Here is a 26909-nt window from a genome sequence, read left to right on the forward strand (position 1 = left end):
ATAAGTTGCAGACACTGTGCCCCTCTACCCCTCAATACTTCAGTATGGATTTCCTAAGGCCAAGGACGTTTACTATCATAATCCAGTATGATTATCAAAAATAGGGAATTTAACATGGACACAATACTGTTATCTAATCTATTAAAGTTTTACCAATTGTCCGAACAATGTACTACAGCCTTGCCCTGCTAGTTTGTTCTATGTTCCTTGGACTCACACTAAGCAACTTCTTGCCTCAAGGCTCTAGGACATGCTGTTCCTTCTTTCTGGAAAACTCATCTCCCCATTTATGACTTCTTTTCTCCTGTTCAGGATCCAGCCTAGGGTCATGCATTGTATGTAGTATTTATGTGCTTTAGTTTCTTTTAAATGTGGAAGAGTATCTCAGTCTGTCTTTGTTTTTAAAACACTGGCACTTTAAAAAAGTACAGGTCGGTTATTTTATAAAAGGTCACTCAATCTGGTTTTGTCTGAAGTGTCCTGGCCATTGGATCCAGGTCATGAACTTTTGGCAAGAACATTACATACATGATGAAGCATCCTTCTCCGTCAATCACATCCAGGAAGAATGCCAGGTTTCTCCCCTAGCAAGTTACTGTTTTTCCTCTAGTAATTAATAATTCATCAGTTCTTCAGTTTTCCCACAGGCCTCATTAATCCTTGGCTAATCATTCTCATTTGAAGCAGCTATTCCATCATTATCCTGGTCAACATTTACGGCTTCACCTGTGACCCGAGCAGCTCTGAAGAGCCACTTTCATAGATTTAGGGTACCTTACATCTTCTGCAAGATGTACATGTTCACCTTGCTCCTGATTTACTCTGTACTTACATTGTATTGACAGATGTTTACAATGTTTACAATGTCCACAGTCAGTGAGCAAAGATGCTGCAGTGACAGGCCAAGGGAGGATGCCAGGGGTCTTCAGGTCATTCCTGAGTCCTTCTCAGGTTCTGATGACTTCTTTTTTTCCCCCCCCTTGAGACAGGGTCTCACTCTGTTGCCCAGGCTAGAATGCAGTGGCATGATCTTGGCTCACTGCAACCTCTGCCTGCCGGGTTCAAACGATTCTCCTGCTTCAACCTCCTGAGTAGCTGGGAGTACAGGCATGTACCACCACGCCTGGCTAATTTTTGTATTTTTAGTAGAGACAGGGTTTCACTATGTTGGCCAGGCTGGAGGTTCTGATGACTTCTGCTTACCTACACAACCTTACAACTATGAGGACCACGTATTGTCAGCCATAACAAGAATATGTGAATTCTTTTCACAGTGGTGACTACGGCTATGTCATTTCTTATCCCTTATAATAAGTTACATACAACCAAGGAACAATGTCAACAAATTAGAATCTCCTGTGTAGTTATGATTAATACAAATGTCCATTGAGACCTCCCACAACTCCACTTGTGAACAAATGCTCCTTACCTCTTAAAACATGTTGATAACTGGACAACAGAAACTGCAGATGCTCAACCAATTCGTCCCAAGTCTGCCACTGGCTTTTATCTGACTGCAGAGATAGTAAAATGGATTGATAATAAATGCCTTCCCCAGTTAAAATTTTTTATTTTATTTTATTATTATTATACTTTAAGTTTTAGGGTACATGTGCACAATGTGCAGGTTTGTTACCTATGTATACATGTGCCATGTTGGTGTGCTGTACCCATTAATTCATCATTTAGCATTAGGTATACCTCCTAATGCTATCCCTCTCCCCTCCCCCCATCCAGTTAAAATTTTTGTACAGTTTTCAATTCACCTTTACAGAATGCTCAAACAGTTGTGTTTTAAGCTAAAATCCTATGGGAAGGGTTCGGGCCTAGAGCAAAGAAAGGTGTTCTAGGCCTGAAATTGGGCAGGAAAAAATGTACCTGACACTTGAGCAGTGATGTGGAATTATTCAGAAAGTAGAGGGCCTGGGCCAGAGACAGAGGCAGGCGGGTGGGTGTCTCGCAGCTGTGGAGGAATATGATTTCTAACACTTTGCAGCGCAGAAGGTGGCTTTCCATGGTAGTAAAGAACATTTCTCTGTGTAGAGAAGAGGAAGAGGGAGTTAATCATCACAACTATGCTTCAAAGAACATAAGCCACAATTCACCCTGAATGTACAACATTTGTCCTAAAAAAGACAGTTAAGAAGGAATACCATGGAGGCCCACAGAATCACAAAACCTGTGGACAGGGTAGAAATGGGTTTGCTGGATTAGCAACTGCTAGAATGAGGAAAAAGTCTTTCACATTTGACAAACACAAGTTTAGGACACATTAAAAATAATTACTACACATTGTAACTATGAAAATTAATCATGAGAATATTTCTGAATGCCTATGATGTGCCAAATACTATTTGGCACAACAAGGAATATTAAGATAAATAAAAGAAGGAATCACTCTCAAAAAGCTGACAGTTGAACAGGGGCAAGGGAACGCAAAAGGAACTTAAAAAAGTGCAGGGCAAGTGTACTTGTATGCAAAGTGCTAGTGGTGCTCCAGAGATACAGAGGAGAGCACATTCAGGGACTGGAAGTGGCCTTCCTATGGAGGCAAAAGCACTGGTGAGAGTGGTCTAGGAGGGGCAAAAAAGGCTCAACGCAGGAGGTATTTCTCTTTCTTTCTCTTTCTTCCTAATCTCTCTCTCTCTCTCTCCCCTTCCCTGCCTCCCTCCCTCTCCCTCCCTTCATCCCTCACTCCACCCCCGCCTTTCTGACAGGTCTAACTCTGTCATCCAGGCTGGAGTGCAGTGGTGTGATCATCACACACTGCAGCCTCAATCTCTTGGACTCAAAGTGATCCTCTGACCTCAGCCTCCCAAGCAGCTGGAACTACAGGAGTGTGCCACTGGCCCTGGCTAATTATTATTTTTTTTTTGTAGAGATGGCGTCTCATTATGTTGTCAGCGCTGGCCTCAAACTCCTGGGCTCAAGCAATCTTCCCACCCTGGCCTCCCAAAGTGTTGGGATTACAGGCATGAGCCACTGTGCCTGGCCATAATAATTTTTTATTTGAAACTATTTTCTCTTCTAATTTTTATGCCAGGGCTTGCTTTATAATCTGCGGATGGTAAACTTAGAGATCTACAAAGGACAAGGACATAAATTTCAATGTATTGAACACAGTAGGAACTGTAGGTAGAGTTACCTACAGCAATTCAAATTAAAAATTTAAAAACAAGGCTGGGCGCGGTGGCTCACGCCTGTAATCCTAGCACTTTGGGAGGCCGAGGCGGGTGGATTGCCTGAGCTCAGGGGTTCAAGACCAGCCTGGGCAACAACAGTGATACCCTGTCTCTACTAAAATACAAAAAATTAGCCAGGCATGGTGGCATGCACCTGTAGTCCCAGCTACTTGGGAGGCTGAGGCAGGAGAATCGTTTGAACCTGGGAGGCAGAGGTTGCAGTGAGCCAAGACTGCACCACTGACTGCAATCCAGCCTGGGCAACACAGCAAGACACAATCTAAAAAAAAAAAAAAGATACAAAGAAAGGCCAATATCTAGATCCAGCCTCAACACAGTAACTGGTGTTGGACTTTCCTTTCTGTCATAATTAATGATAAAACCAGAGGAAATATATCAAACAACCATTTTCAGGCACTGGAGAAATTACTACAAAGGACTGTGATTCTTTTTTTTTTTGAGACAGAGTTTTGCTCTTTTGCCCAGGCTGGAGTGAAATGGCCTGATCTCAGCTCACTGCAACCTCCACCCCCACCCTCCAGGTTCAAGCAATTCTCCTACCTCAGCCTCCTGAGCAGCTGGGATTATAGGCACCCACCACCATGCCCAGCTAATTTTTGTATTTTTAGTAGAGACATGTTTCACCATGTTGGCCAGGCTGGTCTTGAACTCCTGACCTCAGGTGATCCACCCCCACTGCCTCCCAAAATGCTAGAATTATAGGCATGAGCCACTGTGCCCTGCAGGACTGTGATTCTTGAGAGAAGGGAAACAAAGGTGGTAAACTTCATCTACTCCAGATTTCTTGCTGGGGGCACTTCTAATGAAGGCAGAGGAAGATGTGGGTCCAAAATAGAAGAGAGTGGGCTTCTTGGGCAGACAAAACAGAGGCTGGAGTTTAGGACAGCTGAGGTGTCTAGAATTCGTGTCAGAGAATAGGGTGCTCAGGAAATGTGTGTAAGGGAACCTGTTGGCACATGTGTAGGGGGAAGCCCCAAAAACCTGGTGGAGAACAGCTACTGGGGGCCTGCAAGCTGGCTGGGAATTCTGGAGATCTCAGAGTGCTGAAAGATACTGCTGTTTCAAGGAGTCAGTGTGGAGAGATCTCACTGAATATCCTGGACATTCAGTTGAGATCCCAGAAAGATTAAGCCTCAAGAATGTAGCTCCTTAATAAAGGCTGCTGTAGAACCATCCTCACAAATTCTAGAAACAAGCCTCAACAGGAAAAAGCTAATCTGCCAGCAAACAGCAGATTGGGCACTGGGGGAATTAAAAAAAATGGATTTTAAAGACTATTGAGTGAGTGAGAGAGAGAGAGAGAAAACAAAATAAATGAAACTAAACAGTAATAGAAAAAACAGAGCCTCAGTGATCTGTGGAACAGATCTATATGTACACTTAGATTCCCAGAAGATAACAGAGGTTGGGGCAAAAAAAAAAAAATTAAAAATCTATATTTAGGCCAGGTGTGGTGGCACACGCCTGTAATCCCAGCACTTTGGGAGGCCAAGGTGGGGGAATCAACTGAGGTCAGGAGTTCAAGACCAGCCTGGCCAACACGGTGAAACCCCGTCTCTACTAAAAATACAAAAATTAGCTGGGTGTGGTGGTGCGCACCTGTCATCTCAGCTACTTGGGAGGGTGAGACAAGAGAATCACTTGAGCCTGGGAGGCAGAGGTTGCGGTGAGCTTAGATTGCACCACTGGACTCCAGTCTGGGCGACAGAGTGAGACCCTGTCTCAAACAAAACAAAACAAAACACCAAAAAAACCCCACAACCTGGATGAATCACCAGGGAATTATGCTGAGTGAAAAAAAGCCAGTCCCAAAAGGTTATACACCAAATGATTCCATTTATATCATTCTTTTTCTTTTTCTTTTTATGTTTGAGATGGAGTCTTGCTCCATCGCCCAGGCTGGAGTGCAGTGGTGCAATCTTGGCTCACTGCGACCTCTGCCTCCCATGTTCAAGTGATTCTCCTGCCTCAGCCTCCCAAGTAGCTGCGATTACAGGATGTGCGCCACGACGCCAGGCTAATTTTTGTATTTTTAGTAGAGATGGGGTTTTGCCGTGTTGGCCAGGCTGGTCTTGTACTCCTGACATTAAGTGATCTGCCCACCTTGGCCTCCCAAAGTGCTGGGATTATAGGCGTGAGCCATTGTGGCTGGGCCATTTATATCACATTCTTGAAATGACACAAATATAAAAAATGGAAAACAGATTAATGGTTGACAGGGGTTAAGAAAGGGGTTGGGATGGGAGGGAAGTGGGTGTGGCTATAAAAAGGCAAGAAGAGCAATCCTTGAAGTTATGGAAATGTTCTATATCTTGGCTTATGTCAATCACAATATCCTGGTTGTGATATTGTACTATAGTTTTGTAATATATTACCATTGGAGGAAATTGGGAAAAGATTATCTGGGTTGTCTCTGAACTCTTTAATAATTTTAATACTGAATAAAGTTTATATTTATTTTTATCCAATAATATGTAATATTGAATACAATATTTATCTAATACTATTTAATATTTAACATTCCTTAAAATTGCATGTGAATTTACAATTATGTCAAAATAAGATTTTAATCTAAAAATAAACTAAGGCCAGGCACGGTGGCTCACGCCTGTAATCCCAGCACTGTGGGAGGCTGAGGCAGGCAGACCACTTGAGGTTGGGAGTTCGAGACTAGCCTGACCAACATGGAGAAACCCCGTCTCTACTAAAAATGCAAAATTAGCCGGGTCTGCTAGTACACGCCTGTAATCCCAGCTACTTGGGAGGCTGAGACAGGAGAACCTCTTGAACCCGGGAGGTGGAGGTTGTGGTGAGCTGAGATCGTGCCATTGCACTCCAGCCTAGGCAACAAAAGCAAAACTCCGTCTCAAAAAACAAGCAAACAAACAAAAAAACAAAAAGATTTTAATCTAAAAAAGAGAACTAAAAGCCAACAGGAGAGATAAAATGGAATAATAGAAAATCTTCAATTAATCCAAAAGCCAGAAGAGGAGGAAAGAACAAACAGGAAACAAATAGTCAGATTACAGGTATAAAACCAATACTTCCATTAAAGAGCAGGAATTTTCAGCTGGCTAAAACAACAAATGCCAACTATATACTGTTTACAATAAACATAACCTTTTTTCTTATCTTTTTGTATTGACAATTTCAGACATACTGAATTGTAAGAATAATGCAAAGTTTTTGTTTTTTTTTTTTTCAGACAATCTTGCTCTGTCGCCCAGGCTGGAGTGCAGTGGCACAATCTTGGCTCACTGCAGCCTCGGCCTCCTGGGTTCAAGCGATTCTCCTGCCTCAGCTTCCCGAGTAGCTGGGATTACAGGCGCCTGCCACCACACCTGGCTAATTTTTGTATTTTTAGTAGAGATGGGGTTTCACCATGTTGGCCAAGCTGGTCTTGAACCCCTGACCTCAGTTGATTTGCCCACCTTGGCCTCCCAAAGTGCTAGGATCACAGGCATGAGCTGCATCTGGCCTACCACATCTTCTTTATCCGTCTGTCTGTCTGTTTTTCTTTGAATTATCTGAGAGTAAGTTGCAGACATAGGGCTGGGTGCAGTGGCTCATGCCTGCAATCCCAGCACTTTGGGAGGCCAAGGTGGGCGGATCACTTGAGGACAGGAGTTCGAGACCAGCCTGGCCAACATGGTGAAACCCCTTCCCTACTAAAAATATAAAAATTAGCAGGGCATGGTGGGGGCACCTGTAATCCCAGCTACTTGGAAGGCTGAGGCAGGAGAATTGCTTTACATTGCTTTGTCTTTCATGATATTGACATTTTTTTTTTTTTTTAGACGGAGTCTTGCTCTGTCGCCCAGGCTGGAGTGCAGTGGTGCCATCTCGGCTCACTGCAAGCTCCGCCTCCTGGGTTCACGCCATTCTCCTGCCTCGGCCTCCCGAGTAGCTGGGACTACAGGGGCCTGCCACCATGCCTGGCTAATTTGTTGTATTTTTAGTAGAGACGGGGTTTCACCATGTTAGCCAGGATGGTATTGATCTCCTGACCTCGTGATCCGCCCACCTTGGCCTCCCAAAGTGGATACTGACATTTTTGAAAAGCACATGCCAGTTTTTTTCAAGGAACATCTCTCATTTGACATTAGGCTGATCTTTTCCCATGAATGGATGAAGGTTATACATTTTTGGCAGTACTGAAAAAATGGTGTTTTGTTGTTCTCAATGCCTTCTATAAAAAGGCACATGACATCAATTTATCCCAATTTGTGTGAACTTTGATCACTTGACTATGGTAGCGTCTCCACTGTAAAGTTGCTATTTTTCCCTTTGTAATAAATAAGTATCTTGTGGGAACATACTTAGAGACCATGCAAATATCCTGTTACTCCACAATCTTTCACCATGTTAGTATCCATTCGTGTCTGAATATTATGATGGTTGCCAAACAGTATTTCTGCCTAATTCATCATTTTTTCTAACATTATTAGTTGGCTTTTTACTGTAAGAAAGGGGGTCCCTTCTCTTTCTTCCTATCAGCACTGGAATCATAGATTCCCATTTTATTCAATAGATAATATTATTTTACTGTCAATATTCATTTTGGAGCTCAAATTATTCCAGATTTGGTCACTGAAAGCCCCTTTAAGCTGGCTCCTGTGTCTTTTGACATGTTCTGAATAGTCTTTGAATATTTCCTTACTTTGTGGCACAAGATGTTCTAGACTCATCTTGTACTTTACCTAACACAGTTCTGGAGCTAGTCATTTCTTAAGGAATTCTGGTTCCCTTCCTGTTTTTTTTGAGATGGAGACTTGCTCTGTTGCCTAGGCTGGAGTGGAGTGGTGCGATCTCAGCTCACTGCAACCTCCACCTCCTGGTTTCAAGCAATTCTCCTGCCTCAGCCTCCCAAGTAGCTAACAGGCGTATGCCACCACGCCCAGCTTATTTTTTTATTTTTAGTACAGACAGGGTTTCACCATGTTGGCCAGGCTGGTCTCAAACTCCTGACCTCAAGTGATCTGCCCACCTCGGCCTCCCAAAGTGCTGGGATTACAGGCGTGAGCCACCACACCTGGCCCTGGTTCCCTTTCATGTAAACTGGAATTTAAAAACAAAGATCTGGGTATGAGGTGTGCTCCACTGCTACTAAGATATAATTGCTTCTATGCTCTCTCAGTGGGCAGAGGTAGGAAACATATGTATGAATACACACATATGTATGTGTATATATAATATATGTAAATAAGCCCTCACACATCTACATCTATTCCTATCTCTATATTTATTAGAAACCACAAGTTCATATTGATATCTCCAATTCCAATCCAGCACCACAGGGTTCATTCTATCCTTTCCCCTTTTCATATGTGTAAATCTTTTCTCTGACAGTGAGAAACCTGGCTTTCAGTATTCACGATATATTTGTTTAATCCTAGAATGCACATAAAATAGTTTTTGAATTGTTTATCTATATCTCTGCGAAAAAGAAACCTACTAACTCGAGTTCAGTTCATTTTGTCTTTACCATTATGACATTTAGTCCAAATATTGTGTTTTAAGTTACTTTGACACAGACAGAGAACAGATTAGTGTTTGCCAGTAGCTGGGAGGATGGATGATTGTGGCTATAAAAGGGTAGCACAAGGAATCCTTGTGATGATGGAATAGCTATACATTTTTTTTTTTGAGAGGGAGTCTCGCTGTTTCGCCCAGGCCGGACTCTTTCGCCCAGGCTAGACTGCAGTGGCACTAACTCGTATCTCTGCTCACTGCAAGCTCCGCCTCCCGGGTTCACGCCATTCTCCTGCCTCAGCCTCCCGAGTAGCTGGGACTACAGGCGCCTGCCACCGCGCCCAGCTAATTTTTTGTATTTTTAGAAGAGACGGGGTTTCACCGTGTTAGCCAGGATGAAGATCTCCTGACCTCGTGATCCGCCCGCCTCGGCCTCCCAAAGTGCTGGGATTACAGGTGTGAACCACCGCGCCCGGCCAGAACAGTTATACATCTTGACTGCGGTGATGGTCACAAAAATCTACACATGTAATAGAACTAAAAAGAGCTTCACACAAATGAGTGCATGAGAATGGGTAGGACTAAATAAAGTCTGGGATTGTACCAATGTAAATTTCCTATTTGTGATATTGTACTATAGTTATAGTTCCCCTTGTATCTGGGGGAAAACAGTGTAAAGGATACACAGTACTTCTAATAGGTTTTGCAATTTCCTGTGAATCTACAATTATTTAAAATAAAATAAAAATAAAAAGTTAAAAAAAGTTACCTGGGCCTGTCCCTCCACCCCTTCCATTTTTATTGATTAATTACCAACAGGATTTTGCTGTGTTGCCCAGGCCAGCCTCATACTCCTGTGCTCAAGTGATCCTCCTACCAGAGCCTCCTGAGTAGTTGGAACTGTAGGTGCATGCCACCATGCTAGCTCTCCTTTATTTTATTAAAATACAGTTAGGTTAACTTGCTTCTGTTTGTATTCCATTTTTGGCACCCCGTGAACTTGATTTTTTTTTTTGAGTATGTAAAACATTAAATTTACGCCCAGTGTTCCATTACTGGAACGCTAAACTTGTGAGTTATTTGTATCCTACTGCTGAAGGTCATTGCCAAGGTCTGATTTTTCACACAAAAAATGTTCAACCCCAGGCATAAATGGGTTAACATGACTCTAAAAAGTGTTTATAGCCACACAAAAAGGCATACTCACAGAAATGTTTACCACCACCACCACTGCCACCATTACCACCCAGCCCAGTACCTTTTCTCCCTTTTATCCCATTCCCACCCACTCTCTGTATGCAAGCAGTTGTATTAGTCTGTGGCTTACCTTAACTTTGTTTCTTTTTTAAACAAATGATCAGAATCATGTATAGTTTTAATTTATCATTTTTTACAAAAAGATATGTATATTTAATATAATACTCTTTCGTATTTTGCTTTTTAAACTTATTTTAGAATTCAGTTCATAGAAGGCCGGGCCTGGTGGCTCACGCCTGTAATCCCAGCATTTTGGGAGGCTGAGGTGGGCAGATCATCTGAGGTCAGGGGTTCGAGACCAGCCTGGCCAACTTATCTTTCTTTTAAATATGCATAAGGAAACATTATGGAAAACATTAAATGTTACAGGAAAATAAAATTACAGGTCAATATCCCTTGTAAACATTGATGCAAAAACCCTTAACAAAATATTAGCAACTTGAATCCATCAATATATAAGAAGGATAACATCACAACCAAGTAGGGTTTTTATTCCAGGAATGCAAGGTTGGTTTAATGTGAGTAAATTAATCAGTGTATTACACCACATCAACAGAATAAAGAAGAAAAACTATGATTATCTCAATAGATGGAGACAACATATTTGGCAAATTTCAATACTTATTCTTCATAAAAATAATAAACTAGAAATGGAAGGAAGCTCCCTCAATCTGACAAAGGGTATCTATGAAACATTTATAGCTAATGTCACACTTAATAGTCAAAAACTGAATGTTTTCACCCTAAGATCAGGAATGGGGCAATAACGTCTACTCTTACTGCTTCTCCAACATTTTTCTGGAGATACTAGCCTATACAATATGGCAAGAAAAAGCAAGCAAAAGGCATACACAGATTGGGAAGGATGTGTATTGTCTAAAAGTGTATTTTTAGACAACATGATTGTGTATGTAGAGAATCCTAAGGAAAACAAACAAAAATCCTACTAGAATAAGTTAATTTATTAAGGTTGCAGGGTTTCTATACACTACTAATGAGCAATTAGAAAATGATAGGTCAAGAAGATATATGCATTTGTCAAGACTCACTAGATGGTATGTATGCAAGTTAGTTTACATAATTTAATTGTATGTAAATTATACTTAATCTTTAGAAAATTAAAATAAATCAAGGTAAAGGTCAAGTAAAGTATCTTTTAGCATAATTTGGGTGAGTGGCCAATTTGCCCCTTCTGAGAGAATTTTAAAGTAGGGCCAGGTTTTGTATAAATCATGTTTGTCTGTTTTAATTCCTAATTTGTTTTTGTTACCCATTCCTTAGCTTTCCATTTGTTACCAGCATCTGGGCTTATATGAATGAATAGTAGAGGAGTTGGACCCAAATGAAATACGCCTGACAAAGTGTTAGAGCAAGCATGGTATTCATGTGCACTTTCTTCTGTCTGACCAGTACAAGATACTGCCTCCTTTGAATATTGAATTTGGGATTAAGCAGCCCTGGGTTTAAATTTGGATTCTCAACCTGATTAGCTACATAAACTTAGGCTAGTTAACTCCACCTCTTTGAATGCTTTTCTGATTCATTAAATAGAGATAACATTGCCAGGTGCGGTGGTTTACGCCTGTAATCCCAGCACTTTGGGAGACTGAGGTGGGCAGATCACCTGAGGTCAGGAGTTTGAGACCAGCCTGGCTAACATGGTGAAACCCCATCTCTACTAAAAATACACAAATTAGCTGGGTATAGGGGCATGCACCTGTAATCCCAGCCACTCGGGAGGCTAAGGCAGGAGAATCACTTGAACCCAGGAGGCAAAGATTGCAGAGAGCTGAGATCCCACCACTGTACTCCAGCCTGGGTGACAGAGTGAGACTCTGCCTCAAAATAAATAAATAAATAAACAGGGATAACATTATAAGAAAAATAAATAAGGCTGGGTGCGGTGGCTCATGCCTGTAATCCCAGAACTTTGGGAGGCTGAGGCAGGAGGATTGCTTGAGCCCAGGAGTTCAAAACTAGCATGGGCAACATAGCAAGACCCTGTTTCTAAATTATAAAGGAAAAGAAAAAGAAAAAAAAACAGAAAACAAATGAGATAATTAATGTGACAATGACTGGCACATTGTAGGGACTCAGTAAATGTCTTAATCTTACCAGAGTATTTTAATTAAGTCCTATTCCAGTACTATTTGGCATGACATTTTCTTGTAATAGAAGAAACTAGAGCTGCACAATAGTTGTCTTGGTTGTCAGCTGGGAGTTTAGGGATGGGGATGGGAAGCAGGCATGGAGCTGGTGGAGATGCACTGAAGACAAACATACACCATAATTTCCCCAAGGGTCACCACTACACAATGACTCTCTTATACTTATTTCCTATACCAGCAATTGTTCATGAATTCGTATTCATTCTAGTTTATTTTTCTTCCTCTGGATTTTAAAATTACTGGTTCAAGGAAGGAATCATTGTTTTTAGCCAAAAACCATTTCTTTATCCCTTCCTAATGAAATACTTCACTAATTCATGCTTAGAGAAACTGAATTCCTAATTCTTAATATCTGGGGTCATTCTATAGGTCCAACTCTTTTCATTCTTGTGTCACCTCTAGTTCCTCTAATATTGGATATATCTATTTCTTTCACCCACCAAGCCTTTAGTGAACACTTATGCCAGGCCTATGGATAAAGATCAGAGAAGAAGGCAGGGCTTAACAGTTAAATTTTTATTTATTTATTTATTTTATTTATTTATTTTTTGAGACGGAGTCTCACTCTGTCGCCCAGGCTGGAGTGCGGTGGCGCAATCTCGGCCCGGTGCAAGCTCCGCCTCCAGGGTTCACGGCATTCTCCTGCCTCAGCCTCCTGAATAGCTGGGACTACAGGCGCCTACCACCACACCCAGCTAATTTTTTTGTATTTTTAGTAGAGACAGGGTTTCATCGCATTAGCCAGGAAGGTCTCGATCTCCTGACCTCATGATCCGCCCACCTCAGTCTCCCAAAGTGCTGGGATTACAGGTGTGAGCCACCATGGCCGGCCTTTATTTTTGTTTTTTTTGAGATGGAGTCTCACTCTGTCACCCAGGCTGGAGTGCAGTGGAGCAATCTCAGCTCACTGCAACCTCCACCTCCTGGTTCAAGCGATTTTCGTGTCTCAGCCTCCTGAGTAGCTGAGATTATAGGTGTGCACCACCACGCCCAACTAATTTTCGTATTTTTAGTAGAGACAGGGTTTCACCATGTTGGCCAAGGCTGGTCTTGAACTCCTGACCTCAGGTGATCTGCTCGCCTAGTCCTAGTCCTCCCAAAGTGCTGGGATTACAGGTGTGAGTCACTGCACCCAGCCTTAACAGTTAAATATTGAAAGAAGAGTAAAATTGTTAGGCAAATTGATAAGGTTAGAAAATTTAGGCTCCATTTAGGGTGCTGTGCCTCTTCCCAAGAAATTATATCTCAGTTGTAAATAATAATAATTACTTGAGAACTTCCTTTCCAAAAGTCAAAGACGTAAGAATAATCCTTCTACTATTTTCTTCCTATCTTAATTAGTTTGGAATTTTCTCTTGTAAAATTCTGTTCCTGACAGGTAGCATAGATAGAAAAGTTAATTTAATAAAAATGATTTCCAAGAGGTTTTTTTTTAAGTAACTACTCTCCCCAACAAAACTACGACTCACCTCTGGCTCCTCTCAGGAATGTCCAGCACATACCCAAACATCATCTCGGCAATTTTATTGGAGCTGCAGGTGGGGGTCCTGTCCACCTCTACGGCTATGGAGAGCATCCTCTGAAGCTGGCACGCAATCCTGAGTCCAGAACATAGGACACAGATGAGTGTGAGGGTCTGGCAAGGAGCCATTGTGTGGCTGGGAGGAGGTCCCCACCAGTGTACATCGAGAGTAGAGACAACTCAAGGATCTTATAAAGCACACACAAGGTCAGGGAGAACTACTCAAACCATCAGCATGCTTTTATTTAGCAATTTCACCTACCTGAATCCCTTCTGCCAGAACATACTATCTGAACCTCTCAGAACCTGGGGTTGAGCTGTAAAAGCAAGCTGCTTTTAAATTCAAAAATAGAACCACACAACCTTAAGGATCTAGAGAACTATAAGGATCATCTAATCCATAACTTCCCTATTTTGCAGATGAAGAAACAGGTCCAGAGTGACTTAAAATGATTTAAATTTCTTTGATACAGGAGAAAATATGTATTTGCCATACAGTTTTCTCCTGTTACTATTTCCTTTACAATAGTTTCTTACTAAGTTCAGTCTCAGAACCTCCCCTGGTGGAACCTGACCTTTTCTCCCATTAGATCTAACTGTGGGAGAGAGCCAGCCTGATGTGGCACTGGGAGTCGGGGCAACCTCTCAGAAAGGTGAGCCTGGCCTGATATCAACCTTTTCTAACACGTGTTATTTTTTTTTTTTTTTTTTTTTTTTGAGATGGAGTCTAGCTCTGTCGCCCAAGCTGGAGTGCAGCGGCGCGATCTCGGCTCACTGCAAGCTCCGCCTCCCAGGTTCACGCCATTCTCCTGCCTCAGCCTCCTGAGTAGCTGGGACTACAGGTGCCCGCCACCATGCCGGGCTATTTTTTTGTATTTTTCTAGTAGAGACGGGGTTTCACCATGTTAGCCAGGATGGTCTCCATCTCCTGACCTCATGATCCGCCCACCTTGGCCTCCCAAAGTGCTGGGATTACAGGCGTGAGCCACCGCGCCCGGCAACATGTGTTATCTGTGACGGAAGAAAGGCTTTACTTTAAGAAAATCTGCAGCTAGTAACACAACAGGTGGGCCAGACCAGGAGCTCTGGCCTCAGATTCTGTCTCTACAATGATAAGCTGTTCAACCTTCGACAAGTTACTAAACTGCCCTGAGTCCAAGTGTTCTCATCTATAAAAAGGGTGAGCAATAATATCTATTTTGTAAAGTTGTGAGTGCTATATAATATATCTCACAGACAGGGACTCTCTAGTGATAAGTGGTAGCAACCTATTATTGTTGTTAAGATCATAACAAAATTGACTTTTAGGGGACCCTATTGTTATTTCTACTAACATGTATTTATAAACTTTATTATGATGATTGTTATATGATATTAGCTTCCATTGAAGGAACAGTGTCCATCTCCCTCTTGGGTCTGTATGTGGCCCATGTGGCAGAATGCCACTTTAGGGCCTTCCTCAATCTGTCCAAATGCTTCATTGTTCCAAAACATTCCCCTTTAGATATAAAATTTTTTCCTAAATTAGTTATAATTATTTATAATTTAGGAAACAATTTAAACTTGTAGGCCTTCCATAAAAATCAGGTTGGTGCAACCGGATTATAACATAACATTGTGAATTCAGACACAAATGTTACATTTGAAATGCCCAGTGTGACTGGCTTTTAACAATATGATTGACATGGAATACTGGCTTATTTGTGCAAGGGTAGCCCCAGCCCCTAATATCCCGGCATCTCTCAAAAAATGCCAAGGCCACTCTCAACTCCAGAAAAGAAATGCCATGAATTTCTTTCCAGTGCAGTCTGCGGTGATGAGACCTGCCTTGGTGTGTTGGAACCTGCAGGCTGAACTGCTATTTTTCTCCTGGGACCTGGGGAGAGAAACCCAGGACCTTGAGGACTCGAGGTTAACAAAACTCACACTACACACCACTCCTTCTCTATGGCAATGGATATCTGAAGTGATGAGGAGCTGTAACCCTTTACTGTCTCCTGAAATGCAGGAAGTGAAGGGCAGTGTCCTCTAGCATTTGTTTTGCATCTGCGTTGTGACTTCGTATTCACTTTGTGAAGTCCTATTCATTCTAGGGGTGAAAGCACCTGGTTTTGTTCTACCTTTGAAATTAGAAATTTAGCCTTTAGTTAAACTAAGTCTTGAATAAGCATCACCCTATGTTCTAAGATCTTGTTAATTTGGGGGAAGCTGCTCTTAGGGATTGGTGTTGTTCTCTCTAAAACACTAAACCCCAAGAAAGATAACTGCCTGCCCCTTACAGCTGATTGGTGTTCTTTGTCAGGTTGGGCTGGGAAGAAGGGTGGCTACTGCCAGCCTTCAAGATTCCTGTTCCTGAAGACGTTTGATTTCCATTTGGGGGCTGAGTCAATCCATCTTCAGTTACTGCTTTGACCAGCCACTTGATAACATCCCTGTAATGGAAAAAAGAAAGAAAAGGTTTATTCTTTCTTTTCCTGTGCAGAAAAAAAAGAAAGAAAGAAAGAAAAGGTTTCAATGTCTGTTGTATTTATGGTGCTCAGAACTACAGCCTTAACCTGGGCCCCCAGATCCCTGGATTTCCCTATAGGCAACAAAAGGGCCCTTCGGCTATTGTCAGTAATTAAACAAGTCTAATAAAAACATCACATTTAACTGCAGTAAGGCTGTAAAAGTCAACTAAAGGCCAGGCATGGTGGCTGACGCTTGTAATCCCAGCACTTTGGGAGGCTGAGGTGGGAGGATCTTTTGAGACCAGGAGTTTGAGACCAGCCTGAGCAACACAGCAAGAACCCATCTCTACAAAAAAAAAAAAAAAAAAAAAAAAAGCTAACTAAAATACCAACATTTTTCTTTGAGTTGTAAGTATTCAAAAGTAACTTCAGGGTAAAATAGTACTATCTGTGCCTTCCTGAGCAGGAACATTCCTAAACCAAGTGGAAAGTTAGACTGGGTGGCCACAGAAGTCCTTGCCAGCTCTATATTATTGTCACCTATTAATGTTAACAACTAAGGTTTAGAGTGTGTGCAGTGGAATCATACTTTATACAGGGATGAGGCTCTACAAGTTAATAAGGTAAAAACATCTCATATAGTCAAAACTACTTTTAATGATTACTTAGGTAACCTAGGTAAAAATAGTAGATTGAATATACACACCTAATTTTGTTTCCTCCTAAAACCCCACTAATATTATAATAAATAACTTTTGAAAAATATCCACAAGGAAGAAGAGAAGAGGAGAGAAGATGAATAGCAGTGAGTTTTTTTTTTTTTTTTTTTTTTAGACGGAGTCTCGCCCTGTCGCCAGGCTGGAGTGCAGTGGTGCAATCTCGGCTCACTGCAAGCTCCGCCTCCCGGGTGATAGCAGTGAAATTTTGAAAGGTGGAAGGCAAATGAAGGATATGAATATGAATATGAATATCAATATGAATAACTACAGTGACAGGCAACAATATGGACAAATCTTGGTACTATAAAATAGTAAGTGAAAAATAAAATTCTCAATAGATTACATACAGCATGATACCTTTTAATATAGAGCTAAAGGAACTAAAGTAAAAAAATATATTTTATAGGAATACATGTATATGCAATAAAACTACATAGAAAGAAAAGAAATGAAATAATGACCATGCAGAATGATGATCACCTGGGTGCAAGGTGGGTGATGAGGGGTGTAGAGATGGGTTCTGGCTATGTTGCTCAGGCTGATGGATGAGGGGTGAGGTAACCATCAAGGGCTTAGTCTTTGATTTGGGAGTAGGTTGAGAGATGCTGATTACAAAATTAAAAGCAACCAATTAACTGAGCAAATAAAGCCACTGTGCCATGTTTTAAGATGATGTTTAATCCAAGCCTATGAATTAGGCAAAGGAATACATTTTAATCGACTTAGTGGAATTGAGAAAGCTGAATCCTAAGCCAGCAGCAGAGAAGAGCTATCCTATTTAATCCTATTTACTTAAAAAAAAAAAAAAACTTCAATAAGTTCTGCAAGTGGTAGCACCAGGTTTCTCTGAAGTGATGGTGAAAGAGGGGTAAATTGAAATATGTAGGAGGTGGCCAGGCATGGTGGCTCACTCTTGTAATCCCAGCACTTTGGGAAGCTGCGGTGGGCAAATGGCTTGAGTCCAAGAGTTTGAGACTAGCCTGGGCAAAATGGTGAAAACCTGTTTCTACTAAAAATATTAAAAATTAGCAGGGCGTGGTGGCACGTGCTAGTAGTCCTAGCTACCCAAGAGGCTGAGGTGGGAGGATCACCTGACCCCAGGGAGGTCAAAGCTGCAGTGAGCTGTGATCGGGCTGCTGCACTCCAGCCTTGGGCAACCACAGTGAGACTTCGCCTCAAAAAAAAAAAATAAATAAAAATAAAAAATAAATAAATAAAATAGGATGGCTTGAAAGCTGTTTAAGAAGTTTTTAGACCTCTAGAACTTCCCCAATCCTGCAGACTACAAGTTAACTTTGTGGAGAGGTAAAACAGATGATCTCTGGACTGGGATACCAGGCACGGCTTGGAAGCAGACACTGAAGCAAACACTGAAGCAAATGGGGCACTCAATGAACACAGGCATGCTGAATGCAGAGACCCTTGCCATCTTCTCACACATGTCTTCCAAAACCTTGGCATCCTGTCTTTATCCTTCATGTAAGAGGCTGGATGTCTTCTCTGTAAAACCGAACCAGCCCAAGAGGAAAGACCTCGACTCAAGAAATTTTCTTAGAAATGAGAAATCAGCTCCACCTAGAGGGAAGTGCAGAAATGACAAGTCCTCTCGTGTCTTCAGAGCTTCCATTAGCTTTTGAGTCTCGCACCTTTAAATATGGATAGACTATAGACTACCAAGGTTTACCAGACATCTATGGAAAGCTTTTAACATAAAGAGATAGAGACCGAAATAGCCTCTCCTACCTCCCAAAAAAGCAACTTGGAGAAAACAGACATTATGTAGAAGAGAAACAGAATAAACAAAAATGAAAATTCTGATTAGCAAAATCAAAGATATGAGATGACATGGATCCAGGAAAGAAGAAAATAAGAATACAGTTTATATTATTTTTTTTTTTTGCAGAGTCAGGGTCTTGCTATGTTGCCCAGGTTGGTCTTGAACTCCTGGCCTCAAGCTATCTTTCCACTTTGGCCCCTGAAAGTGCTAGGATTACAGGCCTGAGCCACTGTGCCCAGCCTATTATTATTATTTTTTAGAGATAAGGGCTTGCTCTGTTGTCCAGGCAGGAGTGCAGTGGTGCCATCATAGCTCACTGAACTCCTGAGCTCAAGCAATCCTCCTGCCTCAGCCTCTCCAGTAGCTGGGACTACAGGCACATGCCACCATACCTGGCTTATTTATTAATTTTAATAAGGAAGACACAGAGAAAAAATAAAAGAGCTCTTGGAAATTAGAAAGATAATTACAAAAGTGAAAAATCCTGTTTATTAGAAATGAAGGACATTTTTCCAGACTGAAATGGCCCACTGAATGCCCAACCCAATGGATGAATATAAACCTAGGATAGGCACATTTGGCAAAAAGAGAACTTTACAAACTTCCAGAGGGAAAAACCAGGGCACATACAAAGAATCAGTAATCGAAATAACTTATGACTTCTTTTTTTTCCCCTGAGACAGGGTCTTCTTGCTCTCACACCCAGGCTGGAGTGCAGTGGCATGATCTCAGCTCAGTGCAACCTCTGCCACCCAGGCTCAAGTGATCCTCCTATCTCAGCCTTCCGCGTAGCTGGGACCACAGGTGTGCGCCACTACACTCAGCTAGTTTTTTGTAGTTTTGGTAGAGATGGGGTTTTGCCATGTTGCCCAGGCTGGTCTTGAACACCTGAGCTCAAAGTGATCCACCCACCTTGGCCTCCCAAAGTGCTGGGACTACAGGTGTGAGCCACCACATCCGGCTACTTATCATTTCTTAACAGCAATTCTGGAAGCTAGAAGACAATGAAAGATTTCCTTTGATGTTCTGTAGAAAAGTTATTTCTAAGCAAATCATCTATCCTCAGTCTAATTATCAATCAATGTATGAGAAGATAAAGACATTTGCAGACAAACAAGATCTCAGAAACTTTACTTCGCATACACCTTTCTTAGAAAGCTGCTAGGAATGGATTCCTTAAATGAAGGTACGGGCCATGAAAGAGAAAAGACAGGACAAACAAACAAGTCATCCAGTCTTGAAAAGCATTAAAGAGGACTCTCAAATTTACGATGAAGACTGGAAAAGAGGACGAGTGATCTAGATTGAAGGAGATCAAAACATTCTGCCTCAGATTTTTGAGAAGAAACTAGTAGGACAATCCAGTGTGAATATCTTGAGGGGATACTGAGACCAACTGAGGCAAGAAAATAGGATCTGGATGCAGGGAACCTAAGGCCAATTCATGTTGAATTCCTCTAACTAAATCAAAAGGAAAACCCCAATTTTCCACGCCCAAGTAACAAAAGGACCAGAGGCTTCTCCCTTTGCAACCCTGCCCTGCTCCCTGCTTTTTCTGCATGGCAGATGAAAAATTGAAAGTACCTCTGACTGGTCCCCTCCCACAACCAATCAGGCTGGTCATGGGCCAAGTCTTCATTTGCATAGGAGTATAACTTTGTAACTTCACTTCAGCCTCTGATTTTTCCCCTCCCACAACTAATCAAACTGATGGTGGGCCATTACTTCATTTACATAGGGTGTACATCAAGTACAATGAGAAACCTCTAGAAGGTATTTAAACCCCAGAAAATTCTGTAACCAGGCTCTTGAGTTGCTTGCTTGGGCCTGCTCCCACCCTGTGGAGTGTGCCTTCATTTTCAACAAATCTCTGCTTTTGTTGCTTCATTTTTCCTTGCTTTGTTTGTACATTTTGTCCAGTTCTTTGTTCAAGATGCCAAGAACCTAGACACCCTCCACCGGTAACACAACTAGGAGAGAATTTGGGGTTGAATTCTGATATGTACAAGGAAAGCAAGAAACTTAAAAATAGGATAATTATTAACCTTAGGGAAAACAAAAAGATATGAATGAAAGGAAAAGCAATCACGGTTTAGTACTTAGTAAAATTCTGACTAGCATACATAGTCATAGTAATAGAAACATTGAACACTGATATAAAAATTATAATATATTAATGATATAGGGGCTGGCAAATATGTGTGTGATGGGGAATGTGGGGAGGAAAAAGAGCAAACTCCCTACCTTTCATGTGAGAAGTCAACAGATAATGGCTAACAATGAAAAATCAAGAAGCAGCACTGCAAGCATGTTATTTTGCCATATGGGGGTAAATATTAAAAAAATCAATTAAAGAGAAACAGAAATGCAGGTGAGGGGACCTGGAGACAAGTATATTTCTGAAGTCTTGTAGAAACTAGTCTACTCTTTGTATGCATACTTCAAAATGAAAGAAAGAAAAGACCCCTTAAGAGGCGGTCATATGGAGACTGATCATCTCTCTCTCTTTTTAAAAATACCTCTTTGAGGTATAATTTACATACAATAAATTGTCAAAGTTTTGTTTGATGAATTTAGATAAATACATGCATACATCCTTGTAATCACCAACTCAGTCTAATATCCATTTCTTAATGAATCAAAGATAGCTCATTTTCCTGCCAACTGAAACAAATGATTTTTTTCATTGAGTAAGCACAAAACAGAGGACCTGGCCTAGATTTAGAGGTCACAAACACCCCTCAAAAATGCCAATCTTTGTCGTTGTTGTTTTGTTTTTGAGACAGAGTCTTCCTCTGTTGCCCAGGCTAAATTGCAGTGGTGCAATCCTGGCTCACTGCAACCTCTGCCTCCCAGGTTTAAATGATTCTCATGCCTCAGTCTCCCGAGTAGCTGGGATTACAGAAGTGCACCACCATGCCTGGCTGTTTTTGCACTTTTAGTAGAGGTGGGGTTTTGAGGCCAGGCTGGTCTCAAACTCCTGGCCTCATGTAATCTGCCCACCTTGGCCTCCCAAAGTGCTGGGATTACAGGCCTCAGCCACCATGCGCAGCCCAAAATGCCTTTATTTATTTATGAGACAGAGTTTCCCTCTTGTTGCCCAGGCTGGAGTGCAATGGCGTGATCTTGGCTCACTGCAACCTCCACCTCCTGGGTTCAAGCAATTCTCCTGCCTCAGCCTCTCAAGTAGCTGGGATTACAGGTGCCTGGCACTATGCCTGGCAAATTTTTTGGGTTTTTTTTTTTTTTTTTTTTTGTATTTTTTAGTAGAGATGGGGTTTCACCATGTTGGCTAGGCTCGTGTCGAACTCCTGACCTCAAGTGATCTGCCCATCTTGGCCTCCCAAAGTGCTAGGATTACAGGTGTGAGCCACTGTGCCCAGCCTTAAATGCCTATCTTTAAACCCAAGAGTCATACCCTGTACAGTGAGAGGCTCACATCACAGGAGGTGAAAATGAAAGCAACTGAGAGAACAGTGCCTTGGGTATCCCACTCACTCTTAATGCCTAGGCTCGCAAAGCATAATGGTAGATGGAATTGTTCTCATTATGTAAATTATTTTTCACTTTTTAAAATTTATTTTTTATTTGCTTTTGAGACAGAGTCTTGCTCTGTCGCCCAGGCTGGAGTGCAGTGGTGTGATCTTGGCTTACTGCAACCTCTGCCACCCAGGTTCAAGCAATTCTCCTGTCTCGGTCTCCCAAGTAGCTGGGATTACAGGCACATGCCACCATGCCCAGCTAATTTTTGTATTTTTAGTAGAGACAGGGTTTCACCGTGTTGGCCAGGCTGGTCTTGAACTCCTGGGCTCAGGTGATCTGCCCGCCTCGGCCTCCCAAAGTACTGGGATTACAGGTGTGAGCCACTGCACCCGGCCAATTTTTCGCTTTAAAATTCAACTATGCTGTCTTGTGCTCTTTGTTGATTCTCTGCTTACTGATTTTGTACCCCTAAAATTAGATAAAATATCACATATAGGGAAATAAATATGGGCATGTAAACTAAGGAGGTGGGAAAACTGACCAATGCCCAAAACATAACGAAACGTCCTCCTTTTTATTAGAGGATTTATCATAGTCAATGCCTCATGTTGACCTATGTATACTACTTTCAACAAATATATAAGAACATATGAGAACATAAATGTGGAAGAGTTTCAATGCTGCTCTCAACAAAGAGATGCTGGTACACCCTTCTAGTAAAAGCCATTTCCAAAAAAGCAAGGGATGTTCGGATGCTCAACCTACGATGGGGTTACATCTGGATAAACCCATCTGATATAGCTTTGATATCTGACCCCTCCAAATCTCATGTTGATATGATCTCCAATGTTGGAGATGGGGCCTAGTGGAAGATGTTTGGGTCATGGAGGCAGATCCTTCATAAATGTCTCGGTGCTGTCCTCATGGTAACGAGTGAGTTCTCACTCTATTAGTTAACTTGAGAGCCGACTGTTTGACAGAGGTTGGCACTATAGCCCCGCCCCCTGTCTTCCTTCCTCCCTTGCCAGGTGATACTCCAGCTCTCCTTCACCTTCTGTCATGAGTAGAAGCTTCCTGATGCCCTCACCAGAAACAGATGCTGGAGCCATGCTTCTTGTACAGCTTGTAGAATTGTGAGCCAAATAAACCTCTTTTCTTTATAAATTACCCAGCCTCCAGCATTCCTTTATGGCAACACAAAGGGACTAAGACACCACTGTAAGCTGAAAATATTTTCAGTTGAAAACACATTTAATGCACCCAATCTACCAAACACTGTAGCCTAGCCTAGCCTCCCTTAAATGTGCTCAGAACACTGACAGCTAGTTGGGCAAAATCATGCAACACAAAGCTTATTTTATAATAAAGTGTTGAACAGTTTATGCAATTTATTGAATACTATACTGAAAATGAAAAACAGAATGTTTGTTGGGTACTTGAGGTATAGTTTCTACTGAATGGTTATTGCTTCTGTACCAATGTAAAGTCAAAAAATCCTAAGCCAAACCATCATGAGTCAGGGCCATCTGTAGTTCCAAAAGGAAAATTCCAGCCCACGATCCCCTACCCTAAAGATCATATTTTCCCCCACTAGGTATAAGCATATAGTAGTTCCATGCTTCCAGAAACTCTGGATTCTGCAAAAAAGAACACATGCTTACTATCTAATGTACCTTATTGTCAGCTACATGACCTCTTGTTATAGATATTACTTTCCAGAAACTAGTAGTGACAAATGAGATTTATATTGAGGTTCATCGGGGGATAGGAATAAATGTAGGTTAATAAAAACTGAAAAGTTTTACATAAGGTTTTCCCCTAGATTTCATAAGGTTGTTTGGACAATATTGAAATAGACCAAAGGAAGTCTGTTGGTCTTGAGAGAAAACTCACTCAAGCTATGTGGTGCCTGCCGCATTGTTGGTTTCTTTTATGATTATCAGGAGGGGTTTCTTTTATGATTAGCTATAGTTTTATTTAAAAAAATTAATTAATTATTTTTGAGACGGGTCTTGCTCTGTCACCCAGGCTGGAGTACAGCGGTGCAATCTCGGCTCACTGCAACCTCTGCCTCCTGGGTTCAAGTGATTCTCCCACCTCAGCCTCCCAAGTAGCTGGAATTACAGGCATACACCACCACGCCCTGCTAATTTGTATATTTTTAGTAGAGACGTGGTTTTGCCATGTTGGCCAGGCTGGTTTTGAACTCCTGACCTCAAGTGATCTGCCCACCTCGGCCTCCCAAAGTACTGGGATTACAGGTGTGAATCACTGCACCTGGTCTATCTACAGTTTTAATAATTAGCCCTATTACACTATCTACTGACTAGAAAACCTCACCTGGCTGATATTCTGGCCTTCAGCAGCTGCCCACCTATAATCCCTTACCTCTTCTCATCTCAGGGCTCAGGTGGCTGCTTACCTGACATTGTGGGGCTGCTTGTCACAGGACAGCACCATGTTTGCAATGGATTGCTGCAGGTGCTGCCGTTGCCTCCTCAGGGTCTGCTGGAAGTCATCTTCTAGGGTCTGAACGACATAACGCAGGAAAAGGACTCGCCCAGGCAGAGTTTGTCCCTGTGGGAAAAAGAATGAGAAGTCAGTCTTTCTTCTCAGTCTTCTGGATGACAGTCAACAGTGGGCTCTCATAAATACTAAGCCCAAGAGAAGGCCATGCATCAACAAGTATGCCTGTGCTTAAAAGAGAGGCTCCTAGGAGAGGGCAGTTAGTCTGGGTCATTATGAGAGAGGACAAATAGGGCGACTGCTGAAAAAAATCATACATTATAAGGTTTCAGAAACTATTTTTTAAGTATTATTACCTGTTCTAAGGATCTAGGCATCTGCAGATAATTATAATTTTCTAACACCTAAGCTGCAATCAGATATCTACTGGAATCTCTAGGATTGTAGATCATTTGATTTAAGAGGCAGCCATGGGAAGTCAATCTCTCCCTCTCACTGAACCTATCAACCTCAGGATATACCCAAAACTACGGATGGCAAAACAGAGAAAGAGAAACTGGTTCTTTAATGACTTCTGTGCTGCTAGATCAAACCACCATGATGTCCATTCTACTGATGAACTTCCAGTCATGCGAGCTGATTGAGCCAAGTCTGTTGGCTTGGCTCAACTTGACTGTTGGGCCAAGCCTGAGTTGGGTATTCTGTTACAGGTGAAATGATCCTAACTGACAAACAGTTAAACAGCATGGGCTTTGGAGGCACGCAGCATTCAGTTTTTGTTAATGTTTGTTTTAGACCTAGCTCTGTCCTTTATTTAAGCCCTCTAGGACTTACTGTCCTTCTAGTTTACATGGGGATAATTCTAACCTTACCAAAGACAGCGTAAGTACCTGTCACATAGTAGGCAGGCATGCACAATTTGTTGGTTTCCCTTTACTACCAGACAAGTGCTGGGAGTTTAGGCTTCAAACTTTAAAGAACCAGAAAGTACCAAACTATTTCTGGACTGTGTGGAACTTCCGAACTCCAGGGAATAGGTATATTTCTCAGAATATAAACTAATGGACCAGGATATGATTCAGTCAGTAGGAAACTAAGTGACCATTCTAAATACATATCATTTCTTTCTTTTTTGGGAGGAGGTGACAATATCTTTGTCTTCCAAATGTGTTTTTCTCTAATCCTTGATAACTGATGCAAATGCTTTTTTAAAAAATCAAGTACCTGTGCTAGATTTTTTTTTTTTTTTTTTTGAGATGGAGTCTCAGTCTGTCACCCAGGCTGGAGTGCAGTGGCGCGTTCTTGGCTCACCGTAACCTCTGCCTCCCAGGCTCAAGCAATTCTCCAGCCTCAGCCTCCCAAGTAGCTGGGATTATAGGTGCCTGCCACCAGACCTGGCTAATTTTTGTTTTTTTAGTAGAGACAGGGTTTCACCATAATGGTCAGGCTGGTCTTTGAACTCCTGACCTCAGGTGATCCACCTGCATCAGTCTCCCAAAGTGTTGGGATTACTGGCGTGAGCCACTGCGCCCAGCCTTGTGCTAGATTTTTGATAAAAAGAAAGTCTTCTACTGACTCCACTCTCCACCACTACTTGTCTTCTCCAGTATCCTAGAATAATTTTTAACTCATTCTTCTAGAAGTCACCATAAACATCTCTAAAGAAATAGGCTTTTATTATGATTTCTTGATTTATCAATTGTAGACATTATCTATTGGTTTCTGCTATGCTAGATAAGAATTTACTTAGGCCAGTCCCCCACCTCTTCTCTTCCTAAAATAAGTGTATTTCCATCATCTATAGACAGTATCTCTTGACTCCCCATTTTGGAAGATAAGAATGTTACACCAGCCCTACTACTTTCAGAGGTCCTGTCCCTTTTCATCTCCCAACTTTATCTTCTATACTTTCCATTTTACATCGTCAAGGCTAATAAAATTGTCTCCTATGCTTTGTATATAAATTGATTCTAAATGTTATAACTACATAGTGTTTACAGTGTCAGGATTCTGTTAAAAGTATTTACTAAATACTTTTACTAACTACTTTCAGTAAATCCATATAGTATACTAAGAAAATCATTCCTTTCTTGTGAAGTTTTTTTTGTTTTTCTAGAGTTTTGTTTTTTTCTCCCCTCCTTTAACTACCTGTAATTATAATATATCTTTTTCAACTCAAGAATAGTGCTGAATTTTGAGAATACCTATTTTCCCCAAATAATTCTTTCTCCTTTTTTTTTTTTTAAATAATGTGGGCTGGGCATAGTCATTCATGCCTGTGATCTCAGAATTCTGGGAGGCTGAGGTGGGAGGATCATTTGAGGCCAGGAAACAAGACCAGCCCCGGAAACACAGTGAGACCCCATCTCTACAAAAATAAAAATAAAAAAAT

General features: G+C 41.6%; 1 protein-coding gene across 2 annotated transcripts in view; it reads right to left on the bottom strand.

Moving 5' to 3' along the window:
- Positions 1-26909, bottom strand: part of SIMC1 (SUMO interacting motifs containing 1) — a 94508-nt gene that overhangs the window by 7407 nt on the left and 60192 nt on the right. For both annotated transcript variants that reach the window (XM_054487557.2, XM_054487558.2), the window contains exons 5-9: positions 24474-24628; positions 15902-16054; positions 13570-13698; positions 1879-2035; positions 1430-1514 (exon numbers count right to left, since the gene is read on the bottom strand). In XM_054487557.2, coding sequence (XP_054343532.1) covers positions 1430-1514; positions 1879-2035; positions 13570-13698; positions 15902-16054; positions 24474-24628 — 679 coding nt within the window. The remainder of the gene's footprint in view (positions 1-1429; positions 1515-1878; positions 2036-13569; positions 13699-15901; positions 16055-24473; positions 24629-26909) is intronic.

This window comes from Pongo pygmaeus, chromosome 4, assembly GCF_028885625.2.
Source record: "Pongo pygmaeus isolate AG05252 chromosome 4, NHGRI_mPonPyg2-v2.0_pri, whole genome shotgun sequence".
Classification (NCBI taxonomy): Eukaryota; Metazoa; Chordata; class Mammalia; order Primates; family Hominidae; genus Pongo; species Pongo pygmaeus.